This window comes from Pholcus phalangioides, unplaced genomic scaffold, assembly GCF_987345545.1.
Source record: "Pholcus phalangioides strain wild (caught in Gottingen) unplaced genomic scaffold, Ppha-v1.0 ptg000011l_1, whole genome shotgun sequence".
Classification (NCBI taxonomy): domain Eukaryota; kingdom Metazoa; phylum Arthropoda; class Arachnida; order Araneae; family Pholcidae; genus Pholcus; species Pholcus phalangioides.
In genome coordinates, this window is record NW_028301604.1 from 35,218,594 (window position 1) to 35,241,202 (window position 22,609).

General features: G+C 35.5%; 1 protein-coding gene across 10 annotated transcripts in view; it reads left to right on the top strand.

Annotated features, from left to right (window-relative positions):
• The window catches only part of LOC149080384 (protein FAM91A1), a 609,292-nt gene that overhangs the window by 30,514 nt on the left and 556,169 nt on the right, over nt 1–22,609 (top strand). For 9 of the 10 annotated variants that reach the window (XR_016193568.1, XM_089239515.1, XM_089239507.1 and 6 more), the window contains one exon: nt 6,657–6,741. Coding sequence is in view for 4 of the 10 variants with exons in the window: in XM_089239507.1 (XP_089095633.1) it covers nt 6,657–6,741 (85 nt within the window). In the remaining 6 variants the exon portion in view is untranslated. Of the gene's footprint in view, nt 1–4,485; nt 4,577–6,656; nt 6,742–22,609 lie in introns of those variants that run through there. The other variant, XM_089239513.1, reaches the window with a different exon arrangement.

The following is a 22,609-nucleotide window of genomic DNA, read 5'->3' on the forward strand; positions in this document are numbered from 1 at the left end:
CTTTACGTATAAGTTCCAACAAGCATATTTTTGTAAATCAAGTGCATTCATTGCAAGGATACAAAGGTAAAACTTTAAAACCAGCTTTTTTAGCAAGACTGAGACTCTTGGCTGGCCCAATTCCATTCTAATCATATAACCGGGTATATTATATGGAATGTATAGAATCTTTTTTGCGAACATACCAAAGGTATTTTCAAATTCATCAATAAATTTAATTGCCCAGATTGGTGAACCATATGATAAAACTGATAGTATTAGGGCTTTGAACAGTTTCGCAGCAACTAAGAAAGAGTTTATCTTTGTGTTTATCAAAATTGGCATAGTTTTTCGGATAGCAATTTTAGCTTTTGATGTGAAAAGTTTTTTGCTAATCGGCAGGAGAGCGGTTTTTGTGCATCTGATCACTTCAACATCCCAATTTGGAAAATCTGAGGAAGACAAATGAGAAAACAAGAAAAAATATATAAATTCATATAGCACCTAGTAGAGCATGGAATCCTTGTGAAAAATATCTGGGAATTCACCCGTATTATAATTTTTGCATGCATGAGATAAATAAATATTTCGGGAACTATGAACCCGTTGCTCGGGAGATGGCACGGAGATACTAATTAGGATCGTCAGATAATAGTCATCGATTCTGCAGTGAAGATCTTTGTGAAGGAATGATAGATCTCGCTTTGTACGTCTGCTATCGAGAGATGTCATCTTGAAAAAAGAGAGAAGATCCGAAGTATCCGAAGAAGCATCTGGGACGTACACACCAAAAGTCTTCCAGAATAATGACCTCAAACTTTCTGTACACGTTCAATATGTACGCTCATCACTGCAGGAATGTGGTGCCATATTACTGAGCCATACTCAAGTGAGGGTAAGACATATGCGAAATACAGTCGTACCATCGCTGGAACTGAGGTGAATGGCCCAGATGACCTAACGAGAAAGCCAAGTGACTTGTTGGACTTTGACAAGACACTTTTGCGTGATCGCTGAAGTTCAAATCACACTTGAAAATTACACCTAAATCCATTACCATGCTCTTTCTTTCTATAGCTGCTGTATCTATGGTGTAATCGTGAAGCAATGGATGTAATTTTCGCGTGAATGAAACGATACTGCACTTTGAAACATTCAGACCGTGATTGTTGTCACAACACCAATCATTCAGATGCAATATATCATTTTGAAGAGACAAGCAGTCTTCTATGGATTGAATTGATCGATGAAATTTTAGGTCATCAGCGAACATGAGGCTACAGCTATTTTGAAGATACAACGGTAAGTCATTTATAAAGATGAGAAAAAGTAACGGACCAAGATTGGACCCCTGAGGAATAACAGACGTGCTTGTATATGGTTTAGAAAAATGTCCTGATGGTAGCCTAACGATTTTTGTTCTGTCACTGGAATAGGAAGCGAACCAAGCTACAGATTCCTTTGACAAACAAAGTTGCGAGCGTAATTGTTTGTTGTGATTGTTTTGTCAATTGGGTTGCACCTTGTTGGGCATTTTGCCTGTTGTGGCGTTGTATTTGTATTTAATTTCGTTAAGAGTACATGATGATTTACTCGATCGAAAGCCTTTTCAAAATCTGTCTATCTGTTCCCCAGTGTAAGGAGCAACTGACAGATCATGGTTTGCAAGGTTGGTTACAGTTGAGCGTTTGTGAACAAAACTGTGCTGAAACGGACTCAGTGAAGGCGCAAAGTGATTATACAGTTTTTCATAAATCAATGATTCTAGAATTTTGACAAACAAACTTAGAATCAAAACTGGTCTGTAGTTAGTTACATTAGATGGGTCTCCCTTTTTAGACTAGAACCATTAAGTTTTTATTTTTTTTCGAACCCAAACTTTCAGGAGCTGAAGTCACATGCATCTTTTTTTTTTTTAATTCCTCACTGTTGAAAAATATCCCTGCTTCATTAAATTAAATTCTGAAATATTTTTAAAAGAGCAGTAATAATTAAAAAATGATGTGGTTAAGAGGAGGAGATAGTAGTCATTCTGAGGATTCATTACTCTGCAGGTGCTTTCCACTTGTCCAAATTAGCCAATTTTGGGAACTTACAACTACAGAATAACTTGAATTATCATTACATACAAATGTCTAACATTATTGTATATTAATATCACTTTATACAAGGCAACCTGTCATGTATAGCAACAGACCTGCAGAATGCCTTCATCTTGCTGACGATTTTAACAGGCTAAGTTTCGGGGGGGGGGGGCTTATGAGTATCTTGAAAAATCAAGCTAAGGCTTATTTTCTGGTTGTCTTTTTTTTTTTTTTAACTTAAAACTATACTTTTTGTTCTGTTTCACTTGAAGGTGTTCGTTACCAATGTTCATTTCAAGAATCTCACAAAGTTATTTTCTTTTCGTGATGAGCTAATGTTATTTTTGTCTCTTGATATCTCAGTTATGAAAGTCTGATGTACCTGTATAAAACTTATAAAAAAGTAATGGAAACATGTAAATATTTTTGAATGAAAATTCAGTTTACATTCATTGGTTTACTTCACAGAGGCTTCAATTTATTTATACAAGGATTTGTGTGTGTGGAAAACTATTATGTATTATAAATAATAATTTCTTTGGATATGTTTATCACATATTACATATCAGGTATAATACATATATTACATATCTAAGTTCATAGTTACATTTTCTGTTTGTGGTTTCTTGTAATATTTTAATATGTGAATCTTGCACGTAAAAGGGTTGATAAAATAACTAAAACCCGGATTTTTTTGGTTTAAATAGCATTAACATTAAAAACAATAAAATTTCTGAAAAATCATTTGAACTTGTAATAATTAATTAAAATAAAATGCTTATTAATGCAATTTCCCATATTAATTCCCATATTAATCAATCTAGAAATATTTCTTACATTTTAATAAAAACCAACTTTTGCAATTTAATTTTTTTGCTGAACTCAATAAATTACTGTCTCTGAAAATTGTTAATGTTACTATTAACCATATAATATATAAAGAGGTGATTTCTCCAGTTACTTTCACTATACTTAATTAGGAAGGCATTTTACAAACTGTGATAAAAATTAGGTGAATATAATATATTTAATGAAGCATAAATAATGCAGATTAATTAGCAATGATTTACGATATACAGGGTGATTATATATAATTAAAGTTCCAATTTAAAACACTGTAGAAGAAGAGCCATTGTCGGAATTACTTGAAAATTTACATGAATATTCCTGAAGCAATGGAATTTTATATGGCAATGGGGAAAAAATACTTAAAAATGGAAAATTAACAACACTAATCATTGAATACAAAATTTGCTTGTAGAGTGGAAACGATGGCCATTCAGGGCAAAATGATAACTTACTTAGTATTGTACGATTTCATAATTCATGGAAACATCACAAAAATGAAGTAATTGAAGAAATAACTACAACTTAAGAAATGTTAAATATATTGTCCATCATAATCTGGAATTAAGAACAAAAAGAAGAAAGAACAAAAATGCTTGTTCAACAACAGATCAGACTATGTCATGGTCATGATGTGGATGAGCTTGCACATCACTAACTAATGTTTTGCAATCCAACCTCTATTCATGAGATTTGGAGGTCCCCCCCCCCCCAGCAAGAAGTTACAAGGGTTAAGGTCAGGTGAACTGACAGCCAGCCAGGTATCGTGCCATCCTGTTATTGTCAAAATGGATCTTCAGCAGCTGCTTTGCTAGTATTGTGATGTGCATCTTGATAAAAGTTGTGCTATCCACACACTGATGCTGTTGAACTGTCAAAATGATGTGGTTGCACAAAATAGATTATACTGCTGGCCAAGTACAGCATCATCTACTTACACTTTCTTTTTTCCCCCAAAGAAATGGGTGTCCCCAGAACACCCATGCAAATTTTCAACTCATTCTGACCAGTACCTCTTATTGTACAGTTTTGGAATCAAAACTTTAATTATAATCACCCTGTATATAGCTGATTATTTTTCATTAAGCTGTTACTACTGAACCTTGATTAACTGGGTTTAATGTGGTGAAAGTAAAAAAAAAAAAACACTATTGGATATTAAGACTGGGTGATATACAGTATGAGATGTGCTACTTCTTATGGGAAAGAAAATGAAAATATCTGTGAGGTAATGTAACCACTAGGACACTGGTCTTTGTGTCCCGTTGTCGTGGCGTCAATGATTACCGTTGCCGTGAGGGAAAACACCCATAGAGGATAGCCGTAGTCATTTCCATCGAGCAGCGGTAAAAAAAGTCTCTGTGACCGCATTTAAGCAACTGACAAAGGCGCGACTTCGTTTTCGTAGCGTTTATCGGTGATCATTTATCAGGGGCATGACCTTGGTTGTCGAAATTCCTGTATAATCGTTATTGTATTCCATTAACAGTCATGCGGTAAGCACGTTTTTTCGTCCGCAGCTTTGTAATTTGAATTTTTTTTAATTGTTTCTTCTGATTAAACATCTTCAGAAAGAAAATATAAAACTTTAAGCTATATACAGCTAAATGTAAAGCTTTTAAGAATTCATAAACCCAAGATTATCAATCACTTATACTTTATGAACAGTATGTAGATGTGATTTCTTTATTCTGCATGGAAAGACTGACATGGAATTATATTCTTCTCAGGGGCAATGCAGAACCTGCCTTGGGGGGGGGGGAAGAATGTAACTTTCTCTTAATTTATTCAAAAAAAAAAAATTTCGATTTTTTTTTTTTTTTTTTTTTTTTTATTGATCGTGTCTATGAGTGTCGGGGGGGGGGGTACCCCCTCGGGAGAATCTCCGGATTTCTGGATTTCAAAAGGTGGCACATCTGTAATTATATAGGATCTATAATGGTCCTATGGCAAATATTTTCAGCATTGAATTCACAGCTGTGATTTTGATCGGTTTTTGAAAGAATTTTTTTTTTAATATCCCATGCAATAAGCTTTTTTTTTCCGGATTGGTCAAAACCTTCTTGCCTTTTCTTGAAATTTTCACATGAGTGTTGCACTTAAGTTTTTCTCCTGTTTTCTGCCCTATATCTTTTGAAGAACACACTTAGGGAGTGTTTCTAACACCTCATCCCCCTCGTTGTTAAAAAATATATCTACCATTTCACATACAACAGTTGGAACTGTTGTCACTAGATCATTTTCAACAATATCCTCTTCATTAGTGTTCTCAGGTTCATTAGCAGGTAATTGGCATGTATTCAAATCCTCTAATTCAGAATCTGGAAGAGTTTCTAAATATCCTACAGCTTCTTCTAATGTGAGATATCTTTTGGACATGGTTACACACAGCTGAACATAAGACTGTCTACGATTGCCGATCTCCTTTTGATTAGTCTGCGATTCACTAAAACATGCATTGGTAAGAATGCAAGAATAAAAAGTACTTGCCAAATATAAACAAATCGCCCCAGAAAGCACATTCTTCTATGTCATATTACCCAGTCAAATGATGACAACACCCTGTGGTTCGAACGGGAAAATCGAAGTAGTGCACTGCACATTAGATATCCCTAGAATCCCGCTCTCTTGAAAGGCCAATGTTCCATAAATGGAAAATGTATTTTTAAATTCACTTAGCTTCTTCACATGTTGCAGTAAGAAAAAACTAATATATTTACTTTGATATATTAAGTGGTAGAAAGACACATAATAATTTTCAATTTACTTCAATATTGAAATTTTGGCAAATTTTTATGGAAATGGAAAAGAAATGCCCAAAAGATGTCAAATTTCAAAAATTCTGTCAAAAATATTTATATCAACCTGAAGTTTCCAAATTTATTTCAAAAACTACTTTGAACTCTGCTCTATATACGATAAATTTGAATTGATTTTGATCGTATATTTTTGCAAATAAAAACTATGTTCTATTTATGGAACATTGGTCTTTAAACAGTTCATGACTTCATTTTTGTGATGTTTCCATGAATTATGAATTTGTGTAATTGTAATTAAGTTAGCATTTTGCCCTGACTGGCTATTGTTTCTGTTTCTGCTAGTAAATTTCCTGTGTTTTGGATGAGTAGAGCTTCGTCTATTTTACATTTTTTAGTACTTTTTTCCCCTTTGCCAAAGAAAATTTCATTGCTTCGGGAATATTCATGTAAATTTTCAAGTCCTTCTGACCAATGATTTTTATTTTACAAAGCTTCAAAATCAGGATTTTAGTTATAATCTCCCTGTATATTGCAAATCTTCATTAAACACATTGTATTTACCTAGTTTTTATCAGTTTTAACAAAATGGCTTCCTAATTAAGTATATTGATAGTAAATGGAGAAAACATCTCTAGCTCATTATATGGTTAATATATTAAGAATTTTTATACAAAATAATTCCCAGAGGCCCGAGTTGAGCTATAAAATAATTAAATTGCAAAAGTTAGTTTTTGTTACAATGTAAAAATATTTATAGATTATTTAATATGGAAATAGTGACAATTATACATTAATGTTTAAATTAATTTTATTTTTATTAATTATTAGAAGTTTGAATGATTTTTCAAAAATTTTATTGTTTTGAATGTTAATGCTAATAAACCAAAAAAAATGTTTTCCTTACGATTTTTTTACCACCCCTGAACTAAATTTTATTTTACTATCGTGTGCTAAACTTTTTTGAATACATTTTTTGGTAATATTTCAGCTTTTGGGTGATTCTCAGAGAGAATATGAAAAGCATGTTATCCATTTTTCTATAAAGAATCAGTTGCGCTTCAGAGGAAACATAGGTAATTTTTTCACATTATCTTTTTTGATGATTTATATGGTATTTCTTAGAATTAACACTGCAATTTTAGGAAAGCTTTCGAGAAAAAAAAATGCTTAACAAAATCTCATTGCATGGGCATACATGCATATTTCCTGTAATAAAATTTGAGTTTGATTACACAGAAGAGTGCTTTTCTTAAAATTTGTTCCAAGATTATTCTGCGATGTACGTTACAGTTTTTGGCATATTCTGCTTTGGGGTCATGCGTAAACTTTCACAGCTGGAATCATTCCAATAACCATGTACAATGAAACTTTTCTAAGATGGTGTTTTATCTAGCAACAAGTTGTTATAACATGAATGAATGAACGCCAAAACTTTGCCACTGGACTTATCCCGTTGCCGAGATCTCTTCCAGCCCAGCTTCGTGACAGAGTCTGGAACATTTTATTTAGCGTCAGGAAAAAAAATAATACATACAAACATTTTTACAACATATTTTCCCCAGACGATTGGGTACTGTCACGATTAACAAATTTTGTGGTGATTACACACGAGATGAGATTAGGAGTTGGAGAAGTTTTGGGGTTTAGTTAAGATGAATGTACACATATTAGGATGGAGGTATGTTTTAAAAGCAATTGAGCGCCCCCCCCCCCCCAATGCCATCTCATCTGTTATCTTACACTTGCCATATTATATACACAGGATACAAAAAGAAAAAGAAATGAGAATCTTATTGTGAAATAATATATATATATATATATATCCATCGGAGCTAGTCATCTCGCTTAACACCTTATTGGTGAGCAAATGGGTTTGATAAAAGTTGTTATAACAGTAGTAAAGACCTTCAATCTTTTGTGTCAATGCCCTGTCATGTTTCATCGACACATATTTAAAAAGAAATACGATAAACATATTGGGATAAATATATAAAACAAATTGGGATAAATATATAAAACAAATTGGGATAAATATATAAAACAAATTGGGATAAAACATATTGGGATATGGGGGTCGGGGCATAATGTATTTGCTTATATATGAATTGACATCATCATGCCCCCCCCCCCAGACTTTCAAGCAGGGTTGTGGTTTTGGACAGGACACGTGGGAAAAACTGTCCAAAACCTCCAAGTTTCAAAATGTTATGTGAAAACCTTTGGTTTTTTTTGTTTTTTTCCCCCATGATACTAACATATTAAAAAAAATACTAGCAGAAAATAAAACTAACTAAATCAAAAATATTTCAAGAAGGTGGTCATTTGGTTAATTGTTTCACCAAATTTATGGTTTTAAGCTGGAAATCTGATAGTAAATTAATATCACTCATATAAATGTTTAAATAAACATTTTTCAATTTTTTAGTTTCTCGTAAATGTTATTTCTATTTCACATCTTATTTTTCATATATGATTATGAAGCAGGTACTGTATTTAGTAGGACAGTGCTTGTCCAAAACCCTGCCGAATCTGCCAGAACACTTTTCTTTAGAAAATACATTATATTGAAGGTACTGAATACGCATAGTCACAGTTACAATCATTGCATTATTGTGAAACTAAACACAAATATTATTTTTTATTAGATACCAATATAATGATGTGAATAAATATCAATGGTGTAGTGTTTATTTAATTGTTTAGCAAATTGTTCTGTTTTGACTTTTCAAACTTTTTATCTTTAAATTTTCAAGTGAATATTTCTATTTTACATTCTCAATTTTCAAAAACTAATTATAAGTAAAGAAAAATATCCAAAGAAAATGAGGCCACACTATGTAGCACCTACACATGACTAACAAAACACATTTCACAAACACTGATTACGCCTACATAATAAGACTTCAAGACTCAAAATTTTTGTTAAATTTAAATTGTTGCTCTTATGAGGCTAGAAGCTAATATTTCACCAAATAAATTCAAGCTATATTTACAATTCTATCTCATGGGGAACAGCAATAAGAAAAACACTGAAAGAAGGCTTATCAAAAGACTGTCTGTACTGTCTTTAAAATAGTTTTTTATTTTCATGTCCCCCCCCCCCCCAAGTTATGCATCAATTGAAAGAATATTTTCAAATTTTGTTATCTTAGGAATCATCTTGGCACAGATAAGCAGCTAAATTAGTTATGTGTTATCAAATGTTAAAAGGCGCAGCTGCGCTTGATTATTAGTGTTCAATTATTACGTAAGTTTAATTTCATTCTGTAGTCTATTGCTTTTTTCTAATTTTCATGTCACAAATTTCTATCCCATTCTTGTATCTTTCATGTTTCCATAAATCTAATATTTAACCTCAAGACAGTTCAGTTTTCAATTGTTTGATAACCTGATATCAGTCATATAATTCTTTTCACATACTGTTTTGAATTTCAAAATTGTATTATATTTAACATAATTTTAATAATATAATATAATTTTAATGATATAAGATAATTTTAATAATATAAGATAATTTTAATAATATAAGATAATTTTAATAATATAAGATAATTTTAATAATATAAAGTTTATTTGATTACAGAAGTTACCTCTTCATCAAATTGCAGTTTTTCTGACATGTATGCAAAAGCAGTGGTTCTCAACCTGGAGCCATATGGCTCATTTTGTTTGAAATTAAATTTTTTTAGTCACTCTGACTAAAAAAAATTTAATTGCAAACAAAATGCATATATATAGCATATCTTTTTCGAAAATTTTCCCCTATTCAAGTAACATTAACATGAGGAAGGAAATAAAAAAAAATGGTTCATGTAATCTCAGTGGTTTTACGACTTGGGGGTGACAGTAGAGACCCTGACACAAACTATAGAAGAGGTTTAAGCAAAATGGAGTAACTGTAAAGACAGAAAATTGTGTGTTCGAAGACTTTTCATTCAAAGAGGGCTGCCATAAAGAAAACAGACAAAGATTTTTTTGACCATTCATTGACATTCTTTTGAGTGCTGGTAGTAAATGCAATCCAAGAAGTCTGAGTGAAAAATGAAAGCTTGTAAAAAAACCCATCGTTTTCATACAATTACAGACGGATAGCCATCTAGTTTAGCACAAAGCTATCTACAGCAGTGGTCTGATGGGGAATATATTTATAAAAACCGAATAAAGAATGATTGCTCTGGGGTATTTCTTTATGAATTTTGAGGGAATGCCAATTCATTGCCTCTGCTGAAAACAAATAAAGTCGAATTCAGTTATAACGAACTCCAAGACACCAAATCATACATGAGAAAAAATACCTGCGAAATTAAATTTTTTAAAACCACATTGCTGTATAACTCAAGAAACTGTAATTGCATAAAATTACTGTTGTTTCAATTGCAAGTGTTCATACGCCATTCCTTTCAATTTAACAGGAAAAACATAATTTTAAACATATTTAAGATGGTCTTAATGTCATTTGGTTTGCTGATTGGTGTCTATATGCAATCCAAGAAGATTATGTATTGGGACTTCCTCTGAGATTGACACTACACCTTTAAAGTTTTTTAATCGATACTGCAATGCTTCCTATTAATTAATGGACCTACTACTTAAGCCTGCCGCTGGCCTACTACTGGCCTTTGACCTTTGAAGACCAAATACACCCCGCTTCCCATCTCGAAGTGTTCGAAGATATCGAAGTGTTCCCGGAGGATGGGTATGTCTGGAAATTTTATTAGATATCTTCAGGATAATAAATAAAAATATACATATAGATTGCACATATAAATTCACATATAATCATGTTTGTCAATGGACATCATAATATACGGAGGAAAAAAATCAACTATAAAATCTACATCATAATCTTCCAAAAGTTCTTCATTCCATCCGAAGATGAACACTAGCGTCCATGCGCTCTAAACAGCATCCCTTGACACTGTAGTCATAGCCTTGTTGAGATATAATATATATATCTCAATTTTTACAAGCTGATCAGACATTCATCAATACAAAATGTTGATAGGTGCCTACTACTGGCCTGCAACATCCCAAATAATTTCAATGCAATTTTTCTATCCTGCAAGAACAATGTTGTGAACATTAGAAAAAAAATTCTTAAAGGGCATATGACCACATTTAAAGCAATTTAAATCAGTTTATTTGAAACTCGCTGCACCTGCTGATTTCTCAGAAAAGTGCAATAAATTCTCACGTAAGTCTTCACTTTGAAATGTCCGTAATCGGCTGAATTCATCTCTTTGTATCTGTCAACCTAAAATTTATGGGTTTTAGTGTTAATAATACACATGCAAAACCAATTCATCGACGCGTTTTCACAATCTGCAAAAACTGCGTGGATTTGATAGTTTGAAATGTCTAAATGCCAAAGATTTGGAGAGTTCGAATCAAAATGAAAATGTCAAATAATTGAAATTGTTCTTCGTATTGACATTTAGATTTAAATGAAATATTTTAATATTGAAAGCTATATATAGAGATATATCGTGACCGTAGTCAAACATCTCATAAATGTCAAATTTTGTCATAAAACTGAGAGTGACGCACGAATCCCCTTGCGCACGAGTGGAATTTTGAGACATTTACACACAACTAAGCCCCTCTTGGTCATTTTTCTTTTTTTCTCCCCACCCTTTCTTCCTTTCGTTTCCTTCCTAAATTTATAAAAGTAAAAAGGACATAATCATTATAAAAAGGACTGTTTTCAGATCAACTTGCTGAAGTTCAATTACTTTAGTGCAAAAACGTCAGATTTTTTTTGGGGGGGGGAATACAGTCAACCCCCATTATAATGAACTCCAAGATACCGGAGAAATCACTTTGTAATAACGAAATTTTGTTACAAAGGAATTCCAGATTTTTATATCGTTCCTATGTAAACTTACCCGGGGATTGGAAAAGTTTTCAATAAAACTATATTTTTTTCCTGTTATAACGGTATTCGTTAAAACGAGAGTCAACTTTATTTCGTCTCAAACTATTTTTTTACCTGTATATGCAGGCTCATGGTGTAACGTTTTAACGTAGCTTCCCGGATTCTATTTTTATCCTCAAGTTTTTTGACAGCACAAGAAATAAATCTATACCAGAATTCAAATCAAGACATTTATTCAATTACCAACGCTAAACATAGTTACAATATTAATTCAAGAATTTTCCAATGATATTAAAAATTTAGTTTAATGTTAAATTAAAAAGAATGTAAACATATCACAGAGACTTTTTCATATATCTGGGGAAGGTACGGAACTTCGGCATGTGGTTAGAAGTGAGACACTAAGTCCGGTTTTGAAGTGGATGTCCGCTGTGACGAGACCCTTCAGATGCCGATTCTCACTGGCCCCGAGATGGGTGAAGCCGGCTGGGAGCCGTGTTTCCCATTTCAAGGTGCACTGTCTCAAACTAGCACAACATCGGAACCAAGAGTCTGGCGAAGCAACAGATGTGAATCTGTAGGAGAGACGATCGTCTGATGTCAGCGCAGCGGGTGCCGAAGAGCTAGAACTGCAGGAGATCAGGAATCAGGCGGCGATGAGGCAGATGTTGAGAACAGCTGTTGTCGACACATCTATTTCACATAGTTGGCGATACCAACTAGACCAGGAACTCTGGGTAGAGACCTTTCCGACGTCACCCGGTTAGCGTTAGAAGAACCAAGCCATTTGCTCATATGTAAAGCTACTATTAAAAGTTCGGACCTGCCAAGACACAAATGCAAAATTAGATAATCATGATAAGATACGTTTCCAAGCCTAAGGCTAGATGAAGTCACATTACATTGGACCTGACTAGTGGAAGACTAGCACGAATGTGCTATAACATCGGAGCACCGAACTTGTTAAACGAGTGAGGTGAAGAGAAATGCAACGAGATGTGATGTGAACGTTCAATAACCACTGCCTGTATATATACACTAGTAGGGAAACAAGTATTTTGGTCCACTTGGGCCACGGAAATACTCCGTCACGTCATGAAAAATATTACGTCACAGCAATAAACTATTACGTCACAACAAAAAGAACATCGCCATAATTTACATATAGTTTCGAAATATTAGTATAAACATTAAATTACAGTTTGGCAACATGTCAGGTGAACTGGCCAGGTTCACCCAACATGACCAACGACAATCGGGTAAGTTTACCAACGGAGGTCCGCGGCCATCCACCGGCAAACGAAATACTTATGTTAACATAAAACTTAGAACATACAAAGGAACACAACCTCTAATGAGACTAGGTGATATCTCTCCCGGGAGGCACCAACAGATTAAGAATTAAGGATAATATCGCAGAGAGATTAATTTAGGTGGGACATTAGCTGCCCGACCTGCAGTCTCATCCTCGTCAAGCGACTGGAAGACTCCAGCTGAAAGTCTAAGTGGACGTATCAGCCCATACCAGTATGCTAGCGAGACCTTCGGTGGTTTCCGGTGGCTAAGCAGTGCCTGGGGTCTAAAGGTAAGTACTCTCTTGATATTAATTAAGGAAAACATGACCCGGAGGACGTCGTGTTACAATGGGTAACTGGGTGTATGGCACTTTACTGGCGGGCCGTTAGTCTTAGAGACATACCCAACTAGAAAAAGTATCCAAATCATGTGTCCAACTCAGATATGTCATTCATGTTGTAAGGGGTTGTATAGTTATAAAGTAGGACCCGGAGGACGTCATGTTACATTCCCCCTGACCATAAAAAAAAAGTTTTCAAGGGAAATTTTTGAAGTCCCAAAAAAAAATTTCTATCTTTTTGCCACCCTGTACACATCTCCCTGTATATTCACATTACCGTTAAATGAAAAATTAACGCCAGAAAGATCAGTATCCTGACCCCGAAAAAAATTACGTACCTCAACAATACTTCGAAACTTTTTTCGGCATGATGAGTAATAGTACACATCTGATCTGGGTCCTTTATTCCTTTTTACAAGAACTCTTTGAAGAGGAACCAATAATTTTTGTGAGGCAACGGGACCAAGAGAACTTCGCGGCTTTTTAGGGAGTGTATTTCCAGAATCGCTATTACTAGCAATTGGAGCACTCAAACTCATGTTTTGAAAGTTCTGCAAAACGGAGCCATCTATGTGTGACATTTGGCCATCCTCCGTAGATGGTCGCTCATCCAAATTACCTTCAGTGGTATTCGCTAGAGTCAAATTTGTTGAATTCAATGCTAACTGAGAACATTCCTGCCCATCCCCAATGAGTTTTTTAATATTACAGGCATTAAACTTTCCAACGGTTCTATCCTCGGAATCTACCACGAGATAGACCACAGGAGTAATTTTTCTCTTAATTTGGAAAGGACCATCCCATTTTGGCTTTAACTTTCCCATGACATTGCCCTGAGCACTGGAACAGTAGTGAGTACGTACCAAAACAGCGTCTGAAACGTTAAAACTGTTTTGCAATCTTTTCCTATCATAATGAAATTTTTGTCGCTGTTGTTGCCTCTTAACTCTCTCGTTTACTTGTACGAGTAATTTTTCTGGTAGACTAACTCGATCCCAAACTGGAAGATCCATGACCCAATCAAAGGGTAAAACGAGTTGTCTGCCCAAGAACAACTTTGCCGGAGACTGTCCAGTTGTCTCGGAGTGTACTGACCTCACTGCCAGACCAAAAAAGGACAAGTTTCTATCCCAATTTTTGTGATTATTTTGTACATAACATGAGATCATTTGCTTAATGGTCTTATTGACCCGTTCTGTTAAGTTCGACTGAGGATGATAGGGTGTAATAAAGCGTTGGTTGACTTGAAGTTCTTTGCATGTCTCCCTCATTAAATTAGAGACGAAACACAGCTCATTGTCTGAGACCAAATTTTTTGGGAAACCATACCGTGTGCAGTATTCATGTACAAATTTTTTCGCCACAGCACTGGCTGTGATGTGCCTTAGGGGATACATTACTACCCATATAGTAAAATAGTCGACTACGACTAACAAATGAATGTTTCCCTTAGAGGAAATAAAAACTGGTCCCATGGTGTCCACTCCAACCACCTCTCCGGGACTATTAACAGAAGTTGACATCATTTCCCCTCACTTCCGTTTGTTGTCAAATTTACAAGTCTGACATATTTTACAGGCGAGAACATACTTTTTTACATCTTTTCTTACGCCGGGCCAGCAAGCATGCTGAATACAACGGTGGTATGTTTTACCGACACCCACGTGTCCTTACGTTGGATGGTGGTGCATCTCAAAGAGAAACTTATCTCTACAAGACGGAGGAACCACCAACAACTTTTTACTTTTACGTAAATAAAATAATTTGTCATTTTCAAAAATGTAATTTTTTTTCAATTTTTGTATTTTGTACGATTTCTCCGGAACTTTTCTTTTCAAAGTAACCAATTAAGTCACTGTACTGTAGTCACTGTTGTGAGTCACTAACTCCAACAAATCCAACAAGGAAAAAAGATATAACCTGTTATAAATTTTATTTTCAAAGTTGGCCTCGACGTTAGCTGAGACGGGCATTCTAGACAACGCGTCCGGGACTTGCATCCTAGAACCTTGTCTATACTCAAACCGTAACAGGTACTCTTGTAACAGCTGTGGCCACCTGCTGAGCCTTCCCTTGAGCTGTTTGGCATCAAAGTACCGGGCTACAGCCTTGTGGTCGGTCACAACTGTTACCGGTTCTCCTGAGAACCAAGCCCTGAACTTGTTGCAGGCCCACGCGACGGCTAACCCTTCCTGTTTGCTAACCGAATAATTTTTTTCAGCAGTGTTAAGAGTACGACTAGCGTAAGCCAATGGTTTCTCTCCCTCGGGTTCTATTTGTTGAAGAACGGTACGTAGACCATAACCTGACGCATCGGTATAAATTTTCAAGAGGTATCGTGACTTCCTAGTTGTCAAAACCGGAGCATGAGTCAAGACATCTTTTAATTTCTCAAATGCCTGTTGATGAACGCTAGACCACTTAAACTTTTGACCTTTCCTTGTTAACTGATACAAGGGGAGTGCTATGTCTCCAAAATGAGGTACAAATTGACGGTACCAATTGCACAACCCCAAAAAGCGCTGTAACTGCTTAACGCTTCTGCGTACATTAAACTGCTGAACAACTTCAGTTTGACTTGGCTTTACGTGCCATCCTTCTCTCGTTAAGTTGAGACCCAAATATTCCAACTCTTTCTTGAATAGACTACATTTTTCCGGTTTCTGGATTAAACCTGCATTTTGTAAACATGAAAAAACACTTTCTAAATTTTTCAAGTGCGACTGAAAATCAGGACTATATATAGACCACAATATCGTCTAAATAAAACTCAGCACATTTACCGACCAGGTGACCCAGGATCATGGTCATCATACGTTGGAACGTGGCAGGGGCATTGTTAAGTCCAAAGGGCATTACTTTGAATCGGTACATACCTGAATCAGTGATAAAGGCAATTTTATCTCGATCTTCTAGCTTCACTGGAACTTGCCAATACCCCGATGCCATATCGAACGTAGAGACAAATGCTGAGTCACCTACTCGTTGCAAAATGCGATTAATGCAGGGCAACGGATATCTATCGGGCGCTGTGATTTTGTTGACTTTTCTGTAATCCACTACAAACCTCCGATCCCGTCTTTTTTTTGATAAGGAAACAAGGAGAGCTCCAATTTGTAGAAGCAGGTTCAATTATATTATCTTTTAACATTTGCTGAACCTGTTCCTCAATCAATATTTTTTTCCAACGTGGGAGAGAGAACTATGGGTGAAAAACTGGTTTTCCATCGGTAATGATCTTATGTTCGATCATTTGAGGTCTGCCTGGTACATTTCTGAACAAATGTTGATAACTGTTCAACAAATTCAACAATTGATCTTTCTGATAGGGATCAAATTCCGAACCTTGAACCAAGTTTCTAATTTTTTCATGATCAATTTTCCCCTTATAACCCAAGAGACCCCCTTTTAATTCGCGAGTTTTGAAATCGACTACGATCTCAGCTTGATTCAAAATATCATTACCCAACAAAAATTTTAATGGAACTCTAGTGAGTACCACCAAATCTGCGTTGACAATACTATTACGTATTTCAACCTGAGCTTTAAGAACTCCAACAGGTCAGCAATACTCACCAGAGGCCAATCTAAAATTAACCCCTTTATAAGGTAGAATTTTACGTTGATTTGACCCATCAGATGCCGATTCTCACTGGCCCCAAGATGGGTGAAGCCGGCTGGGAGCCGTGTTTCCCATTTCAAGGTGCACTGTCTTGAACTAGCACAACATCGGAACCCAGAGTCTGGCGAAGCAACAGATGTGAATCTGTAGGAGAGACGATCGTCTGATGTCAGCGCAGCGGGTGCCGAAGAGCTAGAACTGCAGGAGATCAGGAATCAGGCGGCGATGAGGCAGATGTTGAGAACAGCTGTTGTCGACACATCTATTTCACATAGTTGGCGATACCAACTAGACCAGGAACTCTGGGTAGAGACCTTTCCGACGTCACCCGGTTAGCATTAGAAGAACCAAGCCATTTGCTCATATGTAAAGCTACTATTAAAAGTTCGGACCTGCCGAGACACAAATGCAAAATTAGATAATCATGATAAGATATGTTTCCAAGCCTAAGGCTAGATGAAGTCACATTACATTGGACCTGACTAGTGGAAGATTAGCACGAATGTGCTATAACATCGGAGCACCGAACTTGTTAAACGAGTGAGGTGAAGAGAAATGCAACGAGATGTGATGTGAACGTTCAATAACCACAGCCTGTATATATACACTAGTAGGGAAACAAGTATTTTGGTCCACTTGGGCCACGGAAATACTCCGTCGCGTCATGAAAAATATTACGTCACAGCAATAAACTATTACGTCACAACAAAAAGAACATCGCCATAATTTACATATAGTTTCGAAATATTAGTATAAACATTAAATTACAGTTTGGCAACATGTCAGGTGAACTGGCCAGGTTCACCCAACATGACCAACGACAATCGGGAAAGTTTACCAACGGAGGTCTGCGGCCATCCGCCGGCAAACGAAATACTTATGTTAACATAAAACTTAGAACATACAAAGGAACACAACCTCTAATGAGACTAGGTGATATCTCTCCCGGGAGGCACCAACAGATTAAGAATTAACGATAATATCGCAGAGAGATTAATTTAGATGGGACATTAGCTGCCCGACCTGCAGTCTCATCCTCGTCAAGCGACTGGAAGACCCCACCCTCCAGCTGAAAGTCTAAGTGGACGTACCAGCCCATACCAGTATGCTAGCGAGACCTTCGGTGGTTTCCGGTGGCTAAGCAGTGCCTGGGGTCTAAAGGTAAGTACTCTCTTGATATTAATTAAGGAAAACATGACCCGGAGGACGTCATGTTACAATGGGTAACTGGGCGTATGGCACTTTACTGGCGGGCCGTTGGTCTTAGAGACATACCCAACTAGAAAAAGTATCCAAATCACGTGTCCAACTCAGATATGTCATTGATATTGTAAGGGGTTGTATGGTTATAAAGTAAAAAAAACTTTGTATACTGTCCCAGTGTGCCAAAGAACCCAATTAAAACGTTGTTTCTCTGTCTTTCCCGATGCCACCTAAAATAATTTCACATTTCTAAGTGCACCCAGATATGCGAATTCAAAAAATTGAGGAAATTTGGGAAAGAACAGCAATGGATAAAATGGTTTCCCCATATTTAATGCTAACTTTCTTCGAATATCTCAGTGAATATTGCATTTAGAAACGTTGAATTTTTTTGTTGGAGACCGGGAAGCAACTTTCACGTTGTGTTTTGGAGCACAGAGTGTCCACATAAACAGTTAACATTTTTATTTTAATAACTATGTAACCCCTGGCAGCATGAATCAAATATCTGAGTACTACACATTATTTGGGTACTTTTTCCAACTGGAAGTATGCTTCTACGACCAATGGTTTGCCAGTAAAATGTCGTATGTCCTGTTACCTATGCGCCCTGCATATTAAATATAGTACGGACTGTTATGTGAAATATTGACCTGTGTTTAAGCCAACTCGCACGTTGCTTCGTCCGCCTGCGAGAGAGCGGCCATATTATGAACGAAAAAGCCACTTGAAGGTAGCTTGTCATCCAACGAAATATCAGATTTTCACCGGATCGAAATTGAAGTCAACAAACTGATAATTTTCTTATTTGAAAATCTGATAATTTATATTTTTTGATGTGCTTGAAATCCTGATGTTGAATCATTATTAGGTTCAATTGAACAGCTTTGTCACTGCGTACATGGTTTCTCTGGAATGAATGGTTCAAACAAATATTCAAAAAAATTTCACACGTATTTTAGTTCTTTTTTTTTTAATTCATAGTAAGGCTACAACATGAACCTATATTTTTGATACATGTATTATTGTTGAAAACGATGTGAAAAGTTGAACTTCTCAATTTTGTGATTCATTTGTGTGGCTACTCTCTCATTACTACTTTTCTCCGCATGAAGAGAATAAAATTAATAAAACTGCTTGCTACCACTTTTTGCGATTTTTATCATTATAAGAATGCATATTTTGGAAGCTACAACTGATATTTCTCAATGAAACCATAACCATTTACACACAAAAAAAAAAACCAATTTGGAAATAATACAAATTTCATCCAGTACAGTAACTTGATGACATTGTGCTGTCTTCAAGCGCAGAGTTGCATTGTTACATTGATTGAAAATAATTTTTTCTATTTTTTACTGTATTCTATTGTGTTTGTTTTGCTTTTTCATTATTTTCATAAATTAAAAATTAATCAAATTAAATTCAAACGTATTTATATTTCAGACAATTTTTGAATAACTATTTTCTAATGGAAAAACGGGGGGGGGGGGGAAGAGTGGTAAATTATTCGTGTTCACAAGGGGGGCCACAGGAATGAGAATTGGGTGAAAGGGGGGCCATGCACAAAAAAAAAGTTGAGAACCACTGTGCTAAAGCAAAAGTGAGAATCAGAACCTGCAATGGGCTAACTGCTGCAATAAATATTACTAAAGGGGTTTTGCAGGGTGAAGTTTTATCTCGCTCACTTTTCTCTATTTTTATTAAAGAACTCACAGACCGTCTAAATTCCTCTAGTATTTCACCAGTTTTTATAAATCATACCACTGGTATACATGCACTTCTGTACGCGGATGATGCCATAATTTTATCAGATTCCCCAAAAAACTTGCAAAGAAAAATAGATGTACTCCAGGGTTTTTGTGACAACTTTTTGATTGACCTTAATATTAATAAAACTCAAGTTATTGTATTAAAAAAATCAGGTAAATTGTCAAAATATGATGAATGATATTTTAGGGGTCAACAATTAACTACCACTTCAACTTACATGTACTTGGGGGTCCCATTTTCAAGTTCCTGCAAATTTTATACAGCATACTTACACTTTCTGGCAAAGTCCAAAACAGCTATACTACCAGTAATATAAATATACTTAGAGGAGCTCATAATAATTCCTTGGTCACAGCTTTAAAACTTTTTGATTCCCTTTAGCTTTCAACAGCCTCATATGCATCTCCCATTTGGGTATTACAATTTATTGATAAAATGGATCAAATATTTAGTATTTTCGCTAAGAGGCTATTGATAATTTCTAGAAATACCCCTGGGTACACTCTGAGAGCTGAACTTGGCCGCTCAAGCCTCAGTGTTTCGTTTAAAAATTATGTTTTAAAATTCTGGATACATTTGCTTGAAATGAAACAATCCTGTTTGTCAAGAATAAGTTATGACCAACTTTTTCAATCTTTCAATAGTGAAACAAATAAACAATATGAAAATTCAATCACTTTAAATAAAATACAATGAAACTTTGACATAACGATTGCGGACCAAGAATAAAGATTACCATTATCATTATATCGAGAGGCAACATTATCATCACATGCCCTGAAATTTTTTTTTGCTGTTTGCATGTTTACTGAATCGGCGTGTTAGTACCACCAAAAAATGCGCTCTTTTCAGTATTTATTCACCACAAAAAATTTTAATTGATAAATAAAATTTAGTTAAATACATTGCCCCTGTAATGAGGTGAATCACAATATACTGTGGTATGCTGGGGGGCCACATCCTGCAGCAGGCAGCCTAGGCTGGGATATCATCAGGCTTCTACATGGTAAATTTACAGCATGAAAAATGAAATTACAAGAATCGTCCTGCACTGGAGCCCGGCCAGCAGGGTTGGTCTGATTTTGCCCAATCCGAAAAAACCCAACAAAAACTACACCCCCAAAACTGCACTTACTCGCAAACAGTATACAGTCGAATCCCATTTTAACGAATACCGTTACAGCGAAAATCTCGTTTTAATGAACGCTTTTCTAATTCCCCCAGCCAAGTTCACAAAGGAACAATGTAAAAACCTGGAAATCCTTTATAACGAAGTGATTTCTCCGGTCTCTTGGAGTTCATTATAACAGGATTCGACTGTACTTTCTAATGATGTTATTGCATTGTCATACTCTATCTCAAAAGAAATACATAAATCTGTGTATTCAATGCTATTTAGATTATAGGGGTTAGAAAAAACCCTTGAAAAACCCCATTAAAAATTATACCTTAAAACTTGACTGACTTGCAAACCGTATACTTTGCAATGATGTCATTACATTGTCATACCGTTATGGGGGCCCTGGCTCCGCGATGTCGGGGGGGGGGGGTGTTATGACTCTATCTTAAGAAAAACACATAAATAAATCTGCATTCAATGCTATTTAAATTATATTTCTTCCCATTATATTTTAAATGTCTCTTTTTTTTTTTTAAAAGAAAATAAACATTTTCATGAATGTTTTCTAACTCTCACAATTACCAATCCTTTTCAATAACACCTTTTGATTTGAGTGATCTATACACTTTCACTGATATTTCTTTGTTTTTTCACATCCAAGTTTGTTTCTCAGTTTTGACCATATATACTAGTCCAAAAGTAGAAAAAAATTGCTCAATTGATGCAGATGTGGATGTAATTGAATGGAGGTCTTCCAAAAATTTGCAAAAGTCTGCATTCAGAATCTTATTTTTTTCTGCCTTGCAACGCATGATTTTCCACCACTTTTTTGCTTCAACTGACTCTATCACATTTTGTGAAATCATTGTTCCTGGATAGAAATCTGCGTTTTCTATTTGAAACATCTGTAATGCAATAACAAATTCGGTATTCAGTTTTTCGATCCATTGTTCAGCGGAAGCTTCTTGTTCCTTAGTTAATCTTTTTCCTCTCAAAGCAGGATCAGTCATATTTGCAAGGAAATGAAATGGTGTTAGTGCTTTTTCAAAGCGATGTGCAACACACTCCTTATACAAAGATAATTCTTTACTTTCCAATACATCTAGCCATATTTCTACTGTCTGCCCAAGAGTACAGCTATCTCTTTGTAAATTATCTAGGGCTTTACCAATACTCGATAACTGCACTTGCAAGTTCACACATTCTCTATATAATCCTTTGTTATCTAAAAACATCACAGTACTTTCTTTCAATTTCTTCTTTATGTTCAATGGATATTTCAAAGTATTTTTGGTAATTATGGATGAATGAAGAAAGGCAAGCTTCTTCAGAATTCCACCTTGTTTCGTTAGGTAATTGTGACTTTTGTCCATCTGTTCCATAAGCCACCCAAGTGGTCTATATTGTTGTCTAAAATATTTTTGTATTTCTACTACATATTTTACCACATTTTTAGGGGTGATACCTTTAACAAGAAGATTCATAAAATGGGCTGAGCAGCCAAATGCAAGGACATATGGATGGTTTTGGACAATTATGTCACGAAATTTTTTTATTTTGTTCTCATCGCAACAAACAGCAAAAACACTTTTATTATACTCTTGCTTGATAGTATCCATAGCCCTTTCAGCTATTTCTGCACAGAATTCTTCAGTTTTCTTGTGTGAGCCGCATTCGACAGCATCTATTAGGTGGGTGCTCTTGCCAGTGTG